The sequence below is a fragment of the Petaurus breviceps genome, unplaced genomic scaffold (genome assembly GCF_028583685.1).
Source record: "Petaurus breviceps papuanus isolate PSGF00001 unplaced genomic scaffold, PetGlider_PUasm1.0 90740, whole genome shotgun sequence".
Taxonomy (NCBI): Eukaryota; Metazoa; Chordata; class Mammalia; order Diprotodontia; family Petauridae; genus Petaurus; species Petaurus breviceps.
The window spans coordinates 2,062,974-2,080,405 of record NW_027187330.1 but is presented as its reverse complement, the minus strand read 5'-3'; the positions used below and the strand labels follow the sequence as shown (position 1 = coordinate 2,080,405).

The 17,432-nt window shown below is 40.6% G+C and overlaps 1 protein-coding gene across 2 annotated transcripts in view; it reads left to right on the top strand.

Moving 5' to 3' along the window:
• The first annotated feature begins 285 nt into the window (after nucleotides 1-285).
• ARHGAP19 (Rho GTPase activating protein 19) overlaps nucleotides 286-17,432 on the top strand; it is a 54,625-nt gene continuing 37,478 nt past the window's right edge. The window contains exon 1 of one of the 2 annotated variants that reach the window (XM_069067123.1): nucleotides 286-416. In XM_069067123.1, the coding sequence (XP_068923224.1) occupies nucleotides 361-416 (56 nt within the window). In that variant the 5' untranslated portion in view covers nucleotides 286-360. Of the gene's footprint in view, nucleotides 417-13,123; nucleotides 13,265-17,432 lie in introns of those variants that run through there. The other variant, XM_069067122.1, reaches the window with a different exon arrangement.

Sequence of the window (17,432 nt, the reverse complement as noted above, 5' to 3'; positions counted from 1 at the left end):
ATAAAACACCAGGGGAAGGAATTCGTGAAGAATTTAGGCGGAACAAAAGCAGTGGGAGAGGGCGAGGAATCTCACCAAACATAATTCTGTACGCTTCAGCAAAAGTTATCAATATTCATGGGCATTTCCGGCTTCAAGTTCAAGGCGGGCGCCCGAAGAGCTCAGAACCGGGGCAGGTTAAGACGCGAACCTCACGCTAGCGCGGGGCGGTCGATTATTTGAATAGACCAATGGGAAGGGAAGTTCAGGAGCAGCCCGCCCTCAGCTAATCCCCTGCAAGAGGGTTGAGATTGTGAGCCAATAAGGAGGAGCGGAGGGCGGGCCCGTGGGCGGGAGGGGAGGCTGAGGATAATCACAAAGATGGCGACTGAGTCGAACAGTGACGGGGAGGTGCAATATCGGGGACAGAATAGACGGTAAGTGAGGTTCTTGAGATGGCTCTGCCGGAGCTCGAGTCGCGGGGTGGACGCTACTGCTGCCCCAGCGGTGCCCAAGCCACGGGAGGGTTTTCTTTCTCCCTTCGGCCGTAATATGCGGAGGCGCGCGCGTCCTTAGTAACGCCGGCTCGTCTGGTGGTAGGTGGGCAGCCGGCGGGTCACGTGGCCCCGGGCTCGCTCTGACCTGCGCTGCTCGGCCCCGCTGGGCGCATGCCCTGCCCTCTGCGCACGCGCCCTGCGTCCTCCCCCCTCTCCCCTCCGGACCGCTCCTTGTTGGTCAGGTACCTAGGCTGCTGATGTCTCTCTAGGCTCTCCCCTATCTGACCCTCATCTCTTCTCCTCCCACTCTGCCTCCCTTGGTATTCTCATTGGCTCCATGGATCTCATTTGCATATGATGCAGGTTGGATGGCTGGAGCCTACCGTAAGCTCTCTCCTGAGCTCCGGCCTCGCAACACCAGCTGCCTCCCGGCAGGTCCAGCTGGAGGGTGTCTCAGAGTTACGTCTTAAACTGAGCTCCGTATCTTGGGCTCCCCTCAAATAAATCAGATCTTCCCCTCCTCCTGACTCCCCTGTTAACGTCAGCCTCCCAGGTTGGCGAACCAGGTGTCGTGCTGGGATTTGCCCTCCCACCCCCAGCATCCAGCCTGTGCAGAGCTGTCCTTTCTGTCTCCATGTGTCCCTGCGCTGCTGCTGCTGCAGCCGCCGCCCTGGGTTGGGTGCTGTTGCCCACCTCCGCCCTGCAGAACTGCCAGAGCCTTCAGGTGGGGCTCCTGGCCTGGGGGCTTTCCCTACTCCAGGCACCCCCACCCAGCTGCCAGAGGAATTTTCCTACATTGGGCCTCTGACCCTGTCACCTTGAGAGTTGGTAAACTCCAGTGGCCTCAGAGGCTCCCAGCATCAAAAAGAAAACTCTCTATTTGACTTTTAAAGTCAAACCAAGTAAAGGAGCATTCATTAAGCACCAGGCCCTGTGCTAAATAAACACTAGAGATACAAAGAAAGTTAAAAAAAAAATCAGTCTCTGCTCTCAACTGCACACCTACTCCCCCTACCTCCCCCAGGTGGCTCATTGGATAGAGTGATGGACCTAGAGAGACTCATCCTCATCAGTTCAAATTCAGCTTCAGACATCTACCAGCTGTGTGACCCTAGGCAAGTCATGTAACTGCCTCAGTTTCCTCTTCTGTAAAGTCAGCTGGAGGAGGAAATGGCAAACCACTTCAGTATCTTTGTCAAGAAAACCTCAAATGGGGTCATGAAGAATCAGATACAACTCAGCAACAACAGCAAACACACACATCTATCTTGCAAAGAACTAAGAACTCAGCTATATAGACACACACAACTAAGGACTCAGCTATATCTATCAATGTAAATGATAAATTGGAGGTAATTTTAGAAGGAGGGCACTAGGGGCAGCCAGGTAGCACAGCGAGTAAGAGCACCGGCCCCAGTGTTGGGATGACCAGGGGATCGAATCCGGGCTCAGACACTTAGCATTCACCCACAAACACTGGCTGTGTAACCTCCAGCAAGTTACTTAACCCCAATTGCTTAAAAAAAAAAAAAGGAGGGGGATTGGGAAGGGCTTCATGCAGAAGGTAGAATCTTAGGTGCAACTGGAAAGAAACCAGGAAATAGAAGTAATGAAAGAGAGAATTCCAGGCATGGGAGATAGCACTGAAAAAAATGCAGGGAGTGGAGAGATGGAGTGGCTCATGTAAGCTGCAACAAGGAGGCCAATGTCATCGGAACAGAATGAAGGGGAGCAAGGGGAAAGAAGGCTGCAAAGGTAGGAGAGGGCCAGGTGCTTTAAAAAAAGGACTTTAAAAACCAGACAGAGGATTTTATATTTGCTCCTGGAGGTAATAGGGAGCCATTGTAGTTTATTGAAAAGAGAGGTGACATGTCAGACCTGTACATTAGGAATATTGATTTGACAATTGAGTAGAGGCTGGACTAGAATGGGGAGAAACTTCAGGCAGGGAGCCCAGCCAGCATGCTATTATCCCTGGATAATATGTCCAGGAGTAAGGCTGTTGCAGAAGGGTGATGGTAGTGTCAGAGTTGTTATCAAGGTAGAATAGACAGGACTTGGCAAATGATTGGATATGGGGACAAGGTGAGAAAGAGTGAGGAATAGGCACTTTACAGATATCTCATTTGATCCCAACAACCTTGGGAGGTAGATGCTGTTATTATGCCCTTTTTACACTTCAGGAAACCGAGGCAGATGGAAAGTAAGTGACTTGCCCAGGATTTCTTAGTAAATATTGAGGCTGGATTTGATTCAGGTTTTCATGAAAGAAAAAGAAGTAGAGGCCTTGATTGTAGGTGACCTCCAGAAATTTAGCCATGAAAAGCTGTTTTGTTTGTTGTAGGAAAAGTTTGCCACAGCCAGTATGGAGAATGAGAAGATTGAAGGCTCAGTTAGTGTTGGATAGAATGAATTGGTAGTGAATTATTGAATCAGCATGGTTTCAGGAACCTGGGAGTTACTAAGACTAGAGATTAATAGTAGGGCTAGGAAGGTAAACTTGAAAGAGGTGAGGGATTCCAGGGTAGATGCTAGTGAACGAATCAGAGAAATCATAGGTGATCCCAGGGTCTTGAGCTTGAGGATTTTTAGAGGTCATCTTGTCCTAGGATGGACCAAGCCCAGGTCTTGAGACTCTGACCTAGTGCTCTTTCCACCCTCCTCTCTTACCTCTTTGCTGACCATGGTACCAACATTGGACAGAGTGGGCAGGGATGACAAGAGGCTTCATGTCCTGTATGTTAAATGTAAGAGTAACCAAACTGCCAAGCTTGGTGGGACCTCTCTCTTTTGTGCATTTGAAAATATTTCATTGATGTTCCTTTCTTCCTTCTTTTCTTTGTTTCTTTCTTTTTCTTCTCTCTCCCTCTTTGTTTTTCTCTCTCTGCCAAGAGTTGGAAAATATGCTTCAGCATTAACCTTCTGAAATCATGATTGGTTATCTTAATTATCAGAGCTCTCAGATCTTTCAGAATTGTATTACTTTGCATTATTTTGGTTGTGTCAGTTGTTCCCTTGGTTCCATTCACTTCATTCAGAATTAATTCATGCAAGTCTCCCAGGTTTCTTTGTATCCATCAGTTTACTTATTTTTTACAGCACAATAATCCATATACTAATAACCCACAGTTTGTGTGGTCATTTCCTGATTGATGGGCGTTCACTTTATTTCCAGTTCTGTTGTAGGTACTTATCTGTGAACATGTTGTATCATCTTAATAGAATGTAAACTCACTGAGGACAGGAACTAAAGCTTCCCTTTTGCATTTTTTTATAACAGCAACATTTATAGAACCTAGTCTGTTATTGACACTTTAAATGCTTGTTGTTTGCTTGATTCATTGAAGTCACAGTGAGCAGTTTCTGTGCAGGTTAGGTAGGATGGAACAGGAAATTTTTCACCAGGTGTGGGAATTTCAAAGTTTAAGATCTTCATTAGGTTAAGCAAACATAATACACTAGAACCTTTCTTTTAATAATTAGAGTAGAGCAGAATTTGCTGTGAAGGGGATTTGTCTTGAACCTCCTCCAAGGTATTTCTAGAGAGTGGAGAAGAGAAGGTAAAGGAGGTATAGAAAGTATATAAAGTCTTCGATGATGTGATGTGGCCTGGCCATCGGGATTACAGAATCTCCTGCTGATGATGTTTGGTTTATGAGATAATTAATTAGGAAGATAAAATCCAGTAATTACTTTTTTTGGTAGTTGTGGCCAGAGCTCACAAAATTCCCTGCTTCTATTCTGCCATCTTGGCTCTGCCCCCCTACTCTTTTTGGTAGTAATGAGTATTCTGAGACTTGTTTATTTTTTAAAATGCCTAGATAAAATAATGACTGATGTCAACAATGGTTGGAGGTGTCGGTTTATATTTCCATCTATAGTGGTTTTTAGCGAGTGTACTTTTAGAATGCCAAGTGGTAACATTAATACCTTGTACTATCCAAGCATGGTCTAGGTCTAGTGAGAAGTACGTTGGACTGTGAGTCCAGAGCTCCATCTCTGGTGATACCTGGCTATGTGAGTTTCTCTTGGCCTCAATTTCCTCATGACAGAATGGGGGTAATAATACTTGTGTTACTTATTCTCACTGGGTTGTCCTGAGGAAAGCATCTTGTAAACTGTAAAATGCCATAATGTGAGCTGTTGTTGTTATTACCATCTACACTTGGCCCCTTTGGTTCATCTTCATTTGGCCTCCTTTCTGTACCTCTTATACCTGTCTGAGCAGGCCTTCTTTAATCCATAATTTACAATCATGTTTTGTTCCAAAAATTTGTCTCTAGATTGTCTAGAGGGCAGCTAGGTGGTTAAGTGGATAGGGCACTGGGCTTGGAGTCGGGAAGACTCATTTTCTTGAGTTCAAATATGCCCTCAGACACCGATTAGCTATGTGACCCTGGGCAAATTACTCCTGTTTGCCTCAGTTTCCTCATCTGTAAAATGAGCTGGAGAAGGAAATGGCAAACCATTCTAGTATCTCTGCCAAGAAAACCCCAAATGGGGTCAGGAAGAGTGAGACATGACTGAACAGCAACAACAGATTGTTTGGAAGTCTGAATTCGTTTTTACCAATAAAAACTACATTATAAATGGTGGTTAGGTTCTCAGTTTAGTTTTAAGTCTAGTTTATATAGTTGCTAAAATATCTTCCATTAGAGGAAGCAGTTAAAGAAAAATTGAAGATTAATTAAATTAATCAATTAAAGAAAAACTGACGATGCTAAAAAGGTAATGGAAGATGGGGGTGAAGGGCTGGTTGCAGTAGTTCCACACTTTCTTACTTGGCTCCACACCTCCTGCTCCAACCCCCATCAGAGCTGGAAGTGGTCTCTTCCTCATCTGTTCTCTTAGCAGCACTTCATATCGCTATTATAGCTTTGTCACATTATCCTATGTATTTATCCATGTGCTTTAAAAAAAATGGATCTTTTCTTTTTTTTACATCTGTTGTAATTGCCTCTATCTTTTCTTTGGTTAAAAATAAAATCTCCTGTCCATAGCTGTGTGAGGTTATGATCTGTTTCTCTTCTGATTTTTTTTAATAGCTTGATCATTAACATTAAAGTCATTTATCAATTTAGAATGTGTTGTGGATTGTGGTATAAGGAGCTGTTAGTCTAAGCCTAAATTCTGCCATACTACTTACCAGTTTTCCCAGGAATTTTTACCAAAAAGGGAGTTTTTCCCAAGATAATTTATATTTTTTACTTTATTAAACATTGGATTATTGAATTCTATTATTTCTGAATCTTTGTTGTCTAGCCTGTGCAATTGATCTGTTTCTCTATTTTTAGCCCAAACCAGATGATTTTGATAACTGCTATTTTATTTTAGAGGTCAGGAAGTGCTATTATGCCTTTGTCCTTCTTTTCGTTATTTCCCTTGGTGTTCTAGATCTTTTGTTTTTCCAAATAAATTTGGTTATCATTTTATCAAGTTCTGTTAAGTATCTTCTTGGTAATTTGATTGGCATAGAATTAAAAGTATAAATTAATTTTGGTAATATTACCATTTTTATTATGTTGGTATGGCCTAGCCATGAGCATTAAATATTACTTCAGCTATTTAAGTTTTCTTTATTTTTTTAAAGAGCATTTTGCAGTTGAATCTATATAAGTCTTTTCTGTACATATTGTAGTTATTTGGAATAGGACTTTCCCTTCTATTATTGCTTCTTGTGTTTTGTTATTACATAGAAAATACTGTTGATTTTTGAGGATTTACTTGATAGCCCACGACTTTGCTGAAGTTTTTGTCTCAGTATCCTCAAAGATTCCCTAGAATTTAACAAGTAAACTATCATATATTATCAGCAGAGATAATTTTAACTCCTTTCTACCTATAGATATATAAGGCATATCTATACTGTGTTCTAAGGTTCCATAGGGTGGTGAGCTTTAGATTTAGAAAAGGAAACATTGATTAAGTGTTCATTCCTGGACAGTATGGTTTCATTAAGAGCGGGTCATGCCAAACTTACCAAATTTCCTTTTTTAGGAAATTTTTTAGTTAGCTTTTTACTTAGCTTCTATTTTTTTTTTTTTTAGTTTTTTTTACTTAGTTTTTTACTTAGCTTCTATTCTATTCTTTTTCTTATATCAATTCCAAATCTGTCTCTCTGCCACTTATACCCACTGTTTCTAGTTCTATTTTCTGGGGTCATGAAGGACATGACATATCTGTCTTCCATATCACAGTCCTTTAAATTGTTGAAAACAAGTGTCATGTTTCCTATACATCTTGTCTTCTCGGGGCCAAACATCTTTAGTTCATTTAGCTGATCCTTATAGAGTCTAATTTAAGGTCTTTCCTTCCTAGTTGTCCCTTTTTTTGGGCACTCTCTGGAAACGTCTTTCTTTGAATGTGCTTAGAACTTACCAATATTCAGGTGTGGTCTGGCATCAGGACAGAGTGAAATATAATCATCATTTCTCTCATGTATGTATGGTGAGTACCGGATTCCACTGTTGACTTGTTCTCTTCAAGTATTTCTAAGGCTTTCATGCACAGGAACTGGACTTGTTCTGCCTGCCCCTGAGAACGGAAGTAGGAGCAGCTGATAGCAATTGCTTTTAGGCAGATTTGGGTTCAGTGAAAGGAAAGACATTTTAACCCATTCTATATTTTCTGGGGGAGGTGGTGGGCTTACCATCACTATAGATTTTTAAGATATGGAGGATGAAACCTCCACACAGATGGTGGAGGAGAGATTCCTCTTTAGGGTACAGGTTGCAATAGGTTATCTCTAGGACCTTTCCAAATATGAGATTCTGTGTTAGAAAAAGTGGAAAGTAGCCTGGCATGGTCTCCCTGAGAAAAAAAGAGGTATTGAGAGGGGCTCACTAGCTTCTCACCCTGGCCACCAGGTGGGGCAAGTAACCCAGAACTACTTGTTGAGGCTATAAAATAGTCCAAGTTTTGGAGTCTGTATTAGTATGGGATGGGGTAAACTGCTGTCTGTAACTTGGAAAAGTCTCTGCATTTGTGTATACCTAGAGAAAGCAGATCAAATTTCTGGCAAGATGGGAAGATTTATGCAAACCTATTGACAATTACTCATCATTCACCTCCACTGTATATAACAATACTTCACTGGGTGCCATGAATGAATTCAGGGAAGATCTTTTGCTCCCTCTTTATTATGGAATGTATCTGGGAGAAATTTACCTTACAGTGAGTGGACTCCAGCCAGCAATTTTAGATTCTGGTACAGGCTAGTGACACATGCAGGCAAATTTGGTTTTATTTCCAAAGCATTATAGAAAAGCTTTCTTTTTCCAGGGTGGGTAGGTGATCAAAATGATAAGAGACTTTAATTGTTCTTGTAGATGTTTTATTTAAACTCTGCCAAGCCACAAAGATAAATAATATGATTAATATTAGTGAGGTAAGCTAGGAATTTTCTGCATTAGTCAAGTAACTGTGTACCGTGCAGTTAGGTCATATAACTATTACTTTAGTTGTGTCTTCACTCTTATCCTGAGAAATTGAACACATTTTTGTGGTTGTTGTTAGGAAGATGCTTCGATCTAGGTCTTTTTAGGGTCCTTAAATAAGTACAACATCAAAATTCAGTTAGAAATTGTTAATACTACCATATAGGCACAATGATTCTGTTTAGTTATAAAGTATTCTTTTCTAGGCAGTATATATTTTAGGAATATATAGCTATATGTTCTGGGTTACCCTGGTTTAGGTTCTCATTACCTCTCACTCTATTCTTGTAATAGCCTATGAATTGGTCTCCTTTCTTCAAGTCTTTCCCCACTCTATCCTCATAGTTGCCAAGGTGATTTTCCTAAAGCATGGTTCTGTCCATGTCAGTCCCCTACTTGCTAAATTCCAGTCCTAGTTATTTCTGGGATCAAATAAAAACTTTTCTTTTTGTTGTTTTAAGGCTTTTACAACCTGACCCCAAGCTGCCTTTTCAGCCTTTACTAAACATTACTCTCCTTCAAACATTCTGTGTTCCAGTCTAACTGGCCATTGTACTTTTCTTCATATACAGTAGTCCATCCTTCTCCTGTCTCACTGCCTTTGGATTAGTTGTTCCTCATGTCTGGAATGTATTGCTTCCTCATCTTACCTTTGTAGAATCCCTAGTTTCAAGGCTCATTTCAAGTGCCACCTTCTATATAAAACCCTATTTAGTTTCCCCATTTCCGCCCATTATCTTGTATCAATTTTGCATATATTGTGTGTGTATATATGTGTGCAGTCTAGGTTAGCCTGTTCATTCCTCAAAGGCAGGAACCATTCCACTTTTGTCTCTGTCCCCGGTGCCTAGAACCATGCCTCCTGAATAGCTGAAACTTAGTAAATATTTGTTGACTGGTTGTGATTGATAGCATCCTGTGGAACTCTAGTATTCTATGAAATGGGAATAGTGGTTCTGAGACAGTTTCAATGCTAAGGAGCCACCTACAAGGAATCCTTCTTTTCAGTTTAGCAGAAAAGTCTTCTGAAGTAATGGGGTCTGTGCAGTGTCATGAGACCTCTTTCCCTGGACTGGACCCCAAATCCCACCTCAGGCTTACTGGGGTTCTTGTAGCCCAGGATAAAATACAACCATCATTGTCATCCAAAGGGAGTCAGGAGCTCCTGCCCAAGGGAGTGAGTTGGTAGGGGGATGGTAAACAAACAATTGGGTCTGAAAACTACTTTATATCCTAGTTTTTGCTGGAAATTTTTAGAAGAGTTAAATGCTTTATTTCCAAATTCAGTGGTCTTTTCCCAGTCCTCTTTCTTTTTTGCCTTCTTTATGTACTTTTTGCTTAGGTGCTTTGTAAGTGTTTCTTGAATTGAACAAACATACCTCATTATTGTTTGACACTGAACACACTCCTTTAAACTTCTTCCCTTGATCTCTATGACTCATTGTCTTGAACCTTTTTCTGCCTCTTTGACTTCCTTTACTGGCTTCTTGACTCTTCATTCTCTCTCTCCAAAGTTTAGTTCTTGGTCATTTGTTCTTTTCACTTTAGATCAAATATTACTCAGTGAATACTTCCCAAATCTCATTATCTCTAGCTATAACCCTCTCCTCATAGACTCTTAAGAGGTAGAAGGGGCCTTACCTCGACCATCTAGCCTATCATTTTATAGATAAGGAAACAGTAAAATTACTTGCCCAAAGTCATTCAGCCTTTTAGTTAGATAGAGCCAGGATCAGAACCCTGATTTCCTGATTCTTGTTATTCCCATATTGCTAGTGCCTTCATCAAGGCCTATAAGAGGGTAGCATGGTATAAAGGAAAATAATGAGACTTAGAGCAAGAGGACTGGATCTGATGTCTGATGTCAGCTCTGCCATAAACTACCTGTGCTTGTGGACTAGTCAGTTAATAGCCTTTGTGGTCTTTGTTATTCTTTCCCTGTAAAAGAAGGAACTAAACTGAAATCAGGAGTTTTTCATCTGGGGTCTGTAAATTTATTTTCTTTATTAGAGATTGTGTCAAAATTAGAAGAGAAGTACATCATATGCTTTTCACAGCTATGGGTAGAAGATACAGTTTTAATTAAACAAGGGGGTGTAATTATAAAAGATAAAATAGATAAATTCTATTACATGAAACTGAAAAACTTTTGTACAAACAAAATCAATATACATAGGGTAAGAAGGAAAATGGTTGAATGGGAAAAAAATCTTTGTATCAGATTTTTTGATGAGAGTTTGGTATGCAAGATATATAAATAGTGAAAAAAATAGATATATCAATTGATAAACATTTAATTAAGTACCTACCAAATGCCAGGAACAGTACTAAGTGCTATATTTCTATCTCTATCTGACTAAAAGCCATTCCTCAATAAATAAGTGGAATAGTATGAAAAACAGTTCTCAAAAAAAAATTCTAAACTATTAAAAACCACATGAAATAATGCTCCAAATTACTAATAGTAAAAGAAATGCAAATCAAAACAGTCCTGAGTTTTATCTCACTCCCTGAAAATTGGAAAAGATGACAAAAAATGAGAATAGTCAGTGTTGAAGAAATTGTGGGAAGATAAGCACATGAATACTTTGTTGATAAAACTGTTAATTAGTACAACCATTTTGGAAAGCAGTTTGGAATTATGCAAATATGATGACTAAAATGATCATACTCTGACTCAGAGATTCCATTTCTAGGCTTAACCCTCCAAGGAAGTCATTGATAAAAATAAAGTATCTCCATACATCAAAGTATTCATAGCAGCACATTTTCTGATCGCAAAAACTTGGAAACCAAAGTGAATGCCCATTGATTGGTGGGAAATGGTTAAGCAAATTGTGGTATATGAATGTAATAAGATGTTACTTTGTAGTAACAAGTGACTAATATGATTTATATTGAGAAGCTTGGAAAGATCTACATTAATTGATGCAGAATAAACCACAAAAAAATAAAAAAGTATGTCTTCAAAGAAGAGAAATAAGAAGATACTGTCACTCCACCCTTTTGCAGAAATGGAAGGTTCACAAGTTTGGTACATTGCATATCTTTTATAATTTTTTTGATGTATTGATCAGTTTTGCTGATTTTTTCTTTTTTTTTTTTGTCTTTAAAAATATTATTTGTTATATGAGATGACTCTGTGTTGGAGGATGAAGAAATCCACTACAGGAAATTTTGTTGATGGAAGACCAAAAAAACTTATTGAAAAAAATAAAAACAGCTATGCAAGGGTGAAATAGACTGCTTTGGGAAGTAGTAAGTAGGTTCCTCATTACTGGAGGTCTTTAAGTGCAGATTGGATGACTTGTATTTTTTATAGAGGGCATGTTTTTTCAAGTATGAATTAGACTAAATGATTATTGAGGTCCACTCAACTTTGAAATTCTTTGATTCTGTGAATGTAAAGTAATTTCTATTCTTGTAGACCTTTCAGTTAATAGTCAACATGGACAAATAGAGAAAAAACATTAAAAAACGGATTTGGTCAGTAAGCAACGCAAGAGATAGGCTCATATAAAAACAAGTTTTTAGTAATGATAATATCTTATGTTGAAGAAGGAAGGGAAGGAAATGAAGAAAAAGGGATGGACATCAGCCATTCTAGAAAGCAGTTTGGAACTGTGCCCCCAAAGCAGTTAAACTGGATGTGGTATTGCTGTTGGTCCTATACTGCAAAGAGATCAGAGAAAGAGGAAAAGGTCCTGTATGTACAAAAATATTTATAGCAACTCTTTTTTGTGATGGCAAAGAATTGGAAGCTGATGGGGTGGAAGTGCCCATCAAGTAGAGAATGGATGAACAAATTACAATCTACAAATGTGGTGGAATCTTATTATTCTATAAGAAATGATGGAGATAGTTTCAGAGAAACCTAGGAAGACTTGTATGAACTTCTGCAAAGTGAAGTGAGCAGAACACTTTATAGAATGATAACAACATTGTAAAGACAAACAACTGAACACTTGGGCACTCCGATCAGCACAGTAACCAACCACATTTCCAGAGCGCTCATGATACCAACCTCCCATTCAGAAGTAATGGAGTCAGAGTCCAGATTGAGCCCCCTCCCCGCGTGTGTGTGTGCATGCGTGTGTGTGAGAGAGAGATCTGTTTTAAATATGGCCAATGTGAGGCTTTGTTTTGCTTGATGATACATATTTGTAATGGTTTTTGTTTTCCTTGCTTCCTCACTGTGGGATGAGGAAGCCAGAATAGAGAGAATGTGAACCTAAAAAAGAAAATAAAATTGAATTAAACTTTTTTTTAAAGGGTGGGCATATCTTAATTTAGGCCAAAACATATTTATTAAGCGCCTTCTGTGTGCAGGGCACTGGTACTAGGCTAGCTCACTTTGGGAAGGAAGGTCGAGGGGGAAGAGGAGGGGGGAGGTAGCCTTGGTGGGCACTTCTGTTTAAGGATTGGGGGAGGGATGATAATCCACTAAAGATTACTATGTGGACCCTGCATACAGGTAGGAAGCTGTATCCCTCAAGGTCTTTCTTTTTCCTTTCTTTCCCAGTCAAACTCTTAGAACAAGCTGCTTGTACTTCTTATCTCCTTGTCCTCTCCCACTTATCTCACTCCCTTGCCACTTGAATTGAAAGGCCTCCTCCCCCCCCCCCCAGTTATCAGTGGTTTCATGTGCAAATTCCAGTAGCCTTTTTTCAAGGGTCATTCTTTCTGATTGCTGTTCTGCATTTTATATTATTGATACTCCTCTCCTCCTGGAGACTTTGACCTTTCTATTTTTGTGACCCATCCCTTGCTTGGGTCTCCTCCTACCTGTTTGACTGCTTCTTCATTCTCCGTTGCTGAGTTGTTATACATATGCCACCTCCCAAATTGTGAATGTGCCCAAGCCCTCTTCTCTCTCATTAGCTTCCATGGGTTTAATTATCTCTAGGTATTTAATGCCAGGTTTTTAAACTTCACTTATATTGCCATAAAATTGTAGTAGTCACACAGAAATTTAAGATTTAGGCCTAAGCTACTTTGTCACTTTGCTCTGAAATTTTGTTGATAGCTATATTTTCTAATTTGGAGACATTTTTATCAGGGGTAGTGATTTCCATTAATCTCTATTTACACGGATCATTGGCAAATGGAGTCAATTTGTCCAGCTTTTCATTTCTGTTTTGTTCCTTCATGCAGACCAATGCCCAGTGTCCCAACAAGTGCTGCCTTTCAGGTCCTATAATGTGCTCTTGTGTCCTTTAGCATGCTTGGAATTTGTGCAGGCTGTGCTGGGGTAGGGAGAGGAGGGTTTCTTTGTCCCTGTAAACAAGGAGCAAGTTCTTCTCCTGGACTCTCTGCTTCACCAATGCCTCGCCAGAAGCTTTCGTCACTCATGTAAGAAATTGATATTCTTTCTTTAAAATGCAAACTTTCTATTTCTTTTAAAATGAACAGGTATTGTAGAATAGCAAGTTGTTTTTGGTTAAAGTAATTATTTTAAACTCTCCATATCATCTAAGTTATCAGTCAGAAAATTTTTTTTTGTGCAAAAATATTTCTGGATGCTGAAATGTTTTCTATAATATCTTTATCTTTTTAAAAAGAATGCCATCATACTTTCTTTGGGAAGAGATTGATGGGGCTTCAGGATATAGTGCAGATACAAAGGAAACTTGGCCCCATTCTTCCATCCTTACTACCCATTTCCTTCTTCTTTCATGGTCTGCTCCATCTGTGGAGCAGGTGATAATGCCTGGGCTTCCTCTGACCCAAGCCGCTTTTTGAGGTTCTGGAAGATAGGAAGGGGAAGGAAGGGACAGGAAAGAAAAGAAGGAAAGAATAAATCAAATGGATTAACGCGGATGGTAAGGGAAAAGTGGGAGAAGGACGTATTTTGGATACTTGGAACCCCACATATTTTTTTACCTTGTATTTCAGTTATCTCTGTGTGGGCTCTGTCTATAGCTATTAACTGCTCACTTAAATTTCTCTGTAGGCTTCAGGTTGGAGATGGGAGAGAGATGGTTTCTGCTGAGAACAAGGCAACTGTAACAGTGGTCCTTGTGTTACTGGAAATGACCATTTGCCACGGTGGCTTACATTTGGTCTGTTCTTATGAGGGCAGAATCTGATGCTAACTTTAGCACATTGGTAGAGTCACGCTCTGGATGCTGAATTATATCTTGTCTCTTGACTATAAGTAGCTGAAATTAAAAGAAAAACAGAAGAAAACTTGTTAGTTGTTAATTTCTAGGCAATTGGAGAAAAGCGTACTACTTCTGTTGGCAAAATATACTAGTCAGCATCTTAGCATGAAAAGTTACCTCAGATCTTCTGTTCTTTTCTCTTTTTTCTTTTTGGAGGGGGGAGGGCAGGGCAGTTGGGGGTCACACGGCTAGTAAGTGTTAAGTGTTTGAGGTGAAATTTGAACTCAGGTGTCCTGACTCCAGGGCCAGTGCTGTATTCACTGCACCACCTAACCACCTCCTTTTATTTTCTTCATACAATAACTATATAATCATAGATTTTGAGGCATCCTTATTTTTGTATAAGAAGAAGCATATCTCTGAACAGAAAGAACAAGGAAGGAGAATATAAAGAATAGGTATTTGTATTTTATTTGGTTTGCATTGCGAATGTCTCTCTTGGGTTACATTGTTATTTTAAAAAATATTTTATTGATTTTTTTTTTTAGCATTGATATCACTTTCCTCTATGCCCTGTCCTCTTCCCTGCACTGCACCCCCACACCAACAAAACAAAGGAAAACATTGATTAGGTTGGATGATGAAGGAAGGCTTCATTTCTTACCCAAAGTCCCCCACTTCTCTGCTGAGAGGAGAAAGCTTGCTTTGCCCCCCAGTCCTTTGAAGTCCACTGACCACTCACTGCGTTGCAGTGTTTCTTTTCTCTTTCCTTTTTTTTGGAGGCAGAGTTAAATGACTTGCTCAAGGTCGCACAGCTACTTAAGTGTCAGAGGCCAGATTTGAACTCAGGTCCTCCTGACTCCAGGGCTGTTGTGCATCTGTCTTACTGAATTATTTTCCTTTTCATTTTTGTAGTCATTGTAAGGATTGTTTTCTTAGTTTTGGCTGCTTTATTCTGCATCACTTCATGTCTTCCCAAGCTTCTTTGAATGATTTATATTCTTTATTTTTAACTGGAGCAGTACTATTCCCCTGCTTTCATATACTGGATTGTGTTCAGCCACTACCCAGGATGTGGAAGCTACTTTGTCTCCAGTTCTTTGCTGCCACAAAGATGTTGCTATAAATAGTTCTGTACATTAAATTGTTATCTAATCTTAAGTGAATTGTCACTGCAGTAAGGCAGTTCTTTTACTTCTCCCTAATTGACTGTCTATTCTACTTCCTACAGAAGCTGTTACAAACTAGCTCTTTGTTCCTCAAGCTTCCCATACCACTTTCCCCCCTACCTAGCCAGATCATTCTTTAGGACTTCATCTCATACTTTACTGAAAAAAATAGAGGGGTGGCTAGGTGGTGCAGTCAATAGAGCACCAGCCCTGGAGTCAGGAGGACCTGAGTTCAAATGTGGTCTCAGACACAACACACTACCCTAGCTGTGTGACCTTGGGCAAGTCACTTAACCCCAATTGCCCTGCATTCCCCCTCCAAAATAAAAAAAGAGATGATTTTCTGTGAGCTCTCTCTCCTCCCCTTCCTTACATCTCAAAACCCACCCCTTAACATCTTCCCATGTTATCGCTTTCTTCACTTCAGGGTTGGATGAGGAAGTGACCTTTCTCAACAAGGTTGACTCCTCCAGATGCACCTTTGATCCCATCCCCTGCGGTTTCTCCAGCATCATCCCTGTTCTCGCTAATCTTCAGTCTCTCACTATCTACTAGTTCTTTCTCTGATGCCAAGTTTCTTCCATCTTTAAAAAATCCTCAGATTTCACCATCTCATCAAGTTGTCATTCTGTCTTTCTCCTCCCTTTCAAAACAAAACTCCTAAAAAAATCTGTTTGCACTCCGTTCTCATTTCTTAACTGTTTTCAGTCCAGAGTTACTAGTGATCTCTTACCACTCCTTATCCTCCACCTTCTCCTGATGCTCTCTCCTCTCTGGGTTTTCAACACTGGTCCTCTTAGTTTTCCTTGCCTGTTTTTCTCCTTGTCTCACTGCTTCTTCCCAGGATCCTTTGCTGGCCCATCATCTCTTCTTCTAACTGTGAGTGCACACCAAGGCTCTGTCTGGGACCCTCTTCTCTCTCTCTCTCTCTCTCTCTCTCTCTCTCTTTCTCTCTCTCTCACTTGGTGACCTCATTAGTTCTTGTGAATCAGTGGTCATCTCTATGCAGAGGTCTCCCAGATTTATGTTTGTAGCCCTTGTCTCTTTCCTAGACTCTATTTTATTTACACACAGGCAGCTGCCTGTTGGACATTTCAAACTGGATGTTCCATATGTATCTCAAACTCAAAATGTCCAAAGCTGAATTTGTTATTTTTTTTTCCTATTCCCAGCTTCCCTATTTCTGTTAAGGGTACTGCCATCCTTCTAGTAACTTGGGTTCACAACCTGACAGTTATACTTGACTCCTCCTCACCCCAAGTATCCCATTTGTCACCAGATCTTGTCACTTCTGCCTCTGGCCCCTTCTCTCTGCTCACAGAGCCACCACGTTAGGTAAGGTTCTCAGCACGTTTTGCCTGATTATTGCAGTAGCCTCTTAAATGAACTCCCTGCCTTGTCGTTCCCCAGCTTAGTCAGTCCATCTTCCACACAGTGTCTCAGATGATTTTCCTAAAGCACAGATCAGAACTTGTTGCTCCCACATGGTAAACTCCAGGGGCTTCCTTTTTTCTTTAAGACTCTTCTGTTTGGCTGTCCAAGCCCTACCTAACCCGGCCCTCATCTAATTTTTCAGCTTCTTGATACATTCCTCCCTTTCCTGAATTCTGCATTCTGGCTACATTGGCCTTGTTCCTCACTCTCAGTACTCTGTGTCAGGCCTCTGCTAGGCCCTGGGGATTCAGAGACAAAATGAAACAGTTACTCCACAAGCTTATATCCCAATGGGGAGACAACACATACAGACACACATTTTAATACATTTCTTGGGTAAAGTATTAGTAGCTAGGAGGATTGGGAAAGGTTCACTCAGAAGGTGGTGACAGAGCTGAAGCTTGAAGGAAATGAGGCCTTCCAAGAGGCAGGCATAAGAAGGTGGGTGTATTCTAGGCTTGGGAGCCAGTTAGTGCTGGGGCAGGGGGAAGACAGCGTTCTGTGTGAGCGCCAAGAGACAGCTTGGCTGAACCAGAGAGAGGAGGAAGGTAAGCAGTGTGTAATACAGGTGGGAAGGCTGCTTGGGTCCAGGCTGTTAAAGATGCCAAGCAGAAGGGTTTAGATTTGATCCTAAAAGCCATAGGGAGGGAGCTGGAATGTATTGGAGAGGGACACGACATGGTCAGACCTGCATAGTGCTTTGCATGTTGTTTCCCAGATTAGACTAAAAGCCCCCTAAGGGCCACATCTGGTTTTGCCTATCTTTGTCTTCCCATTGCATAACACACTGGCACATAATGTGCGATTAATAAA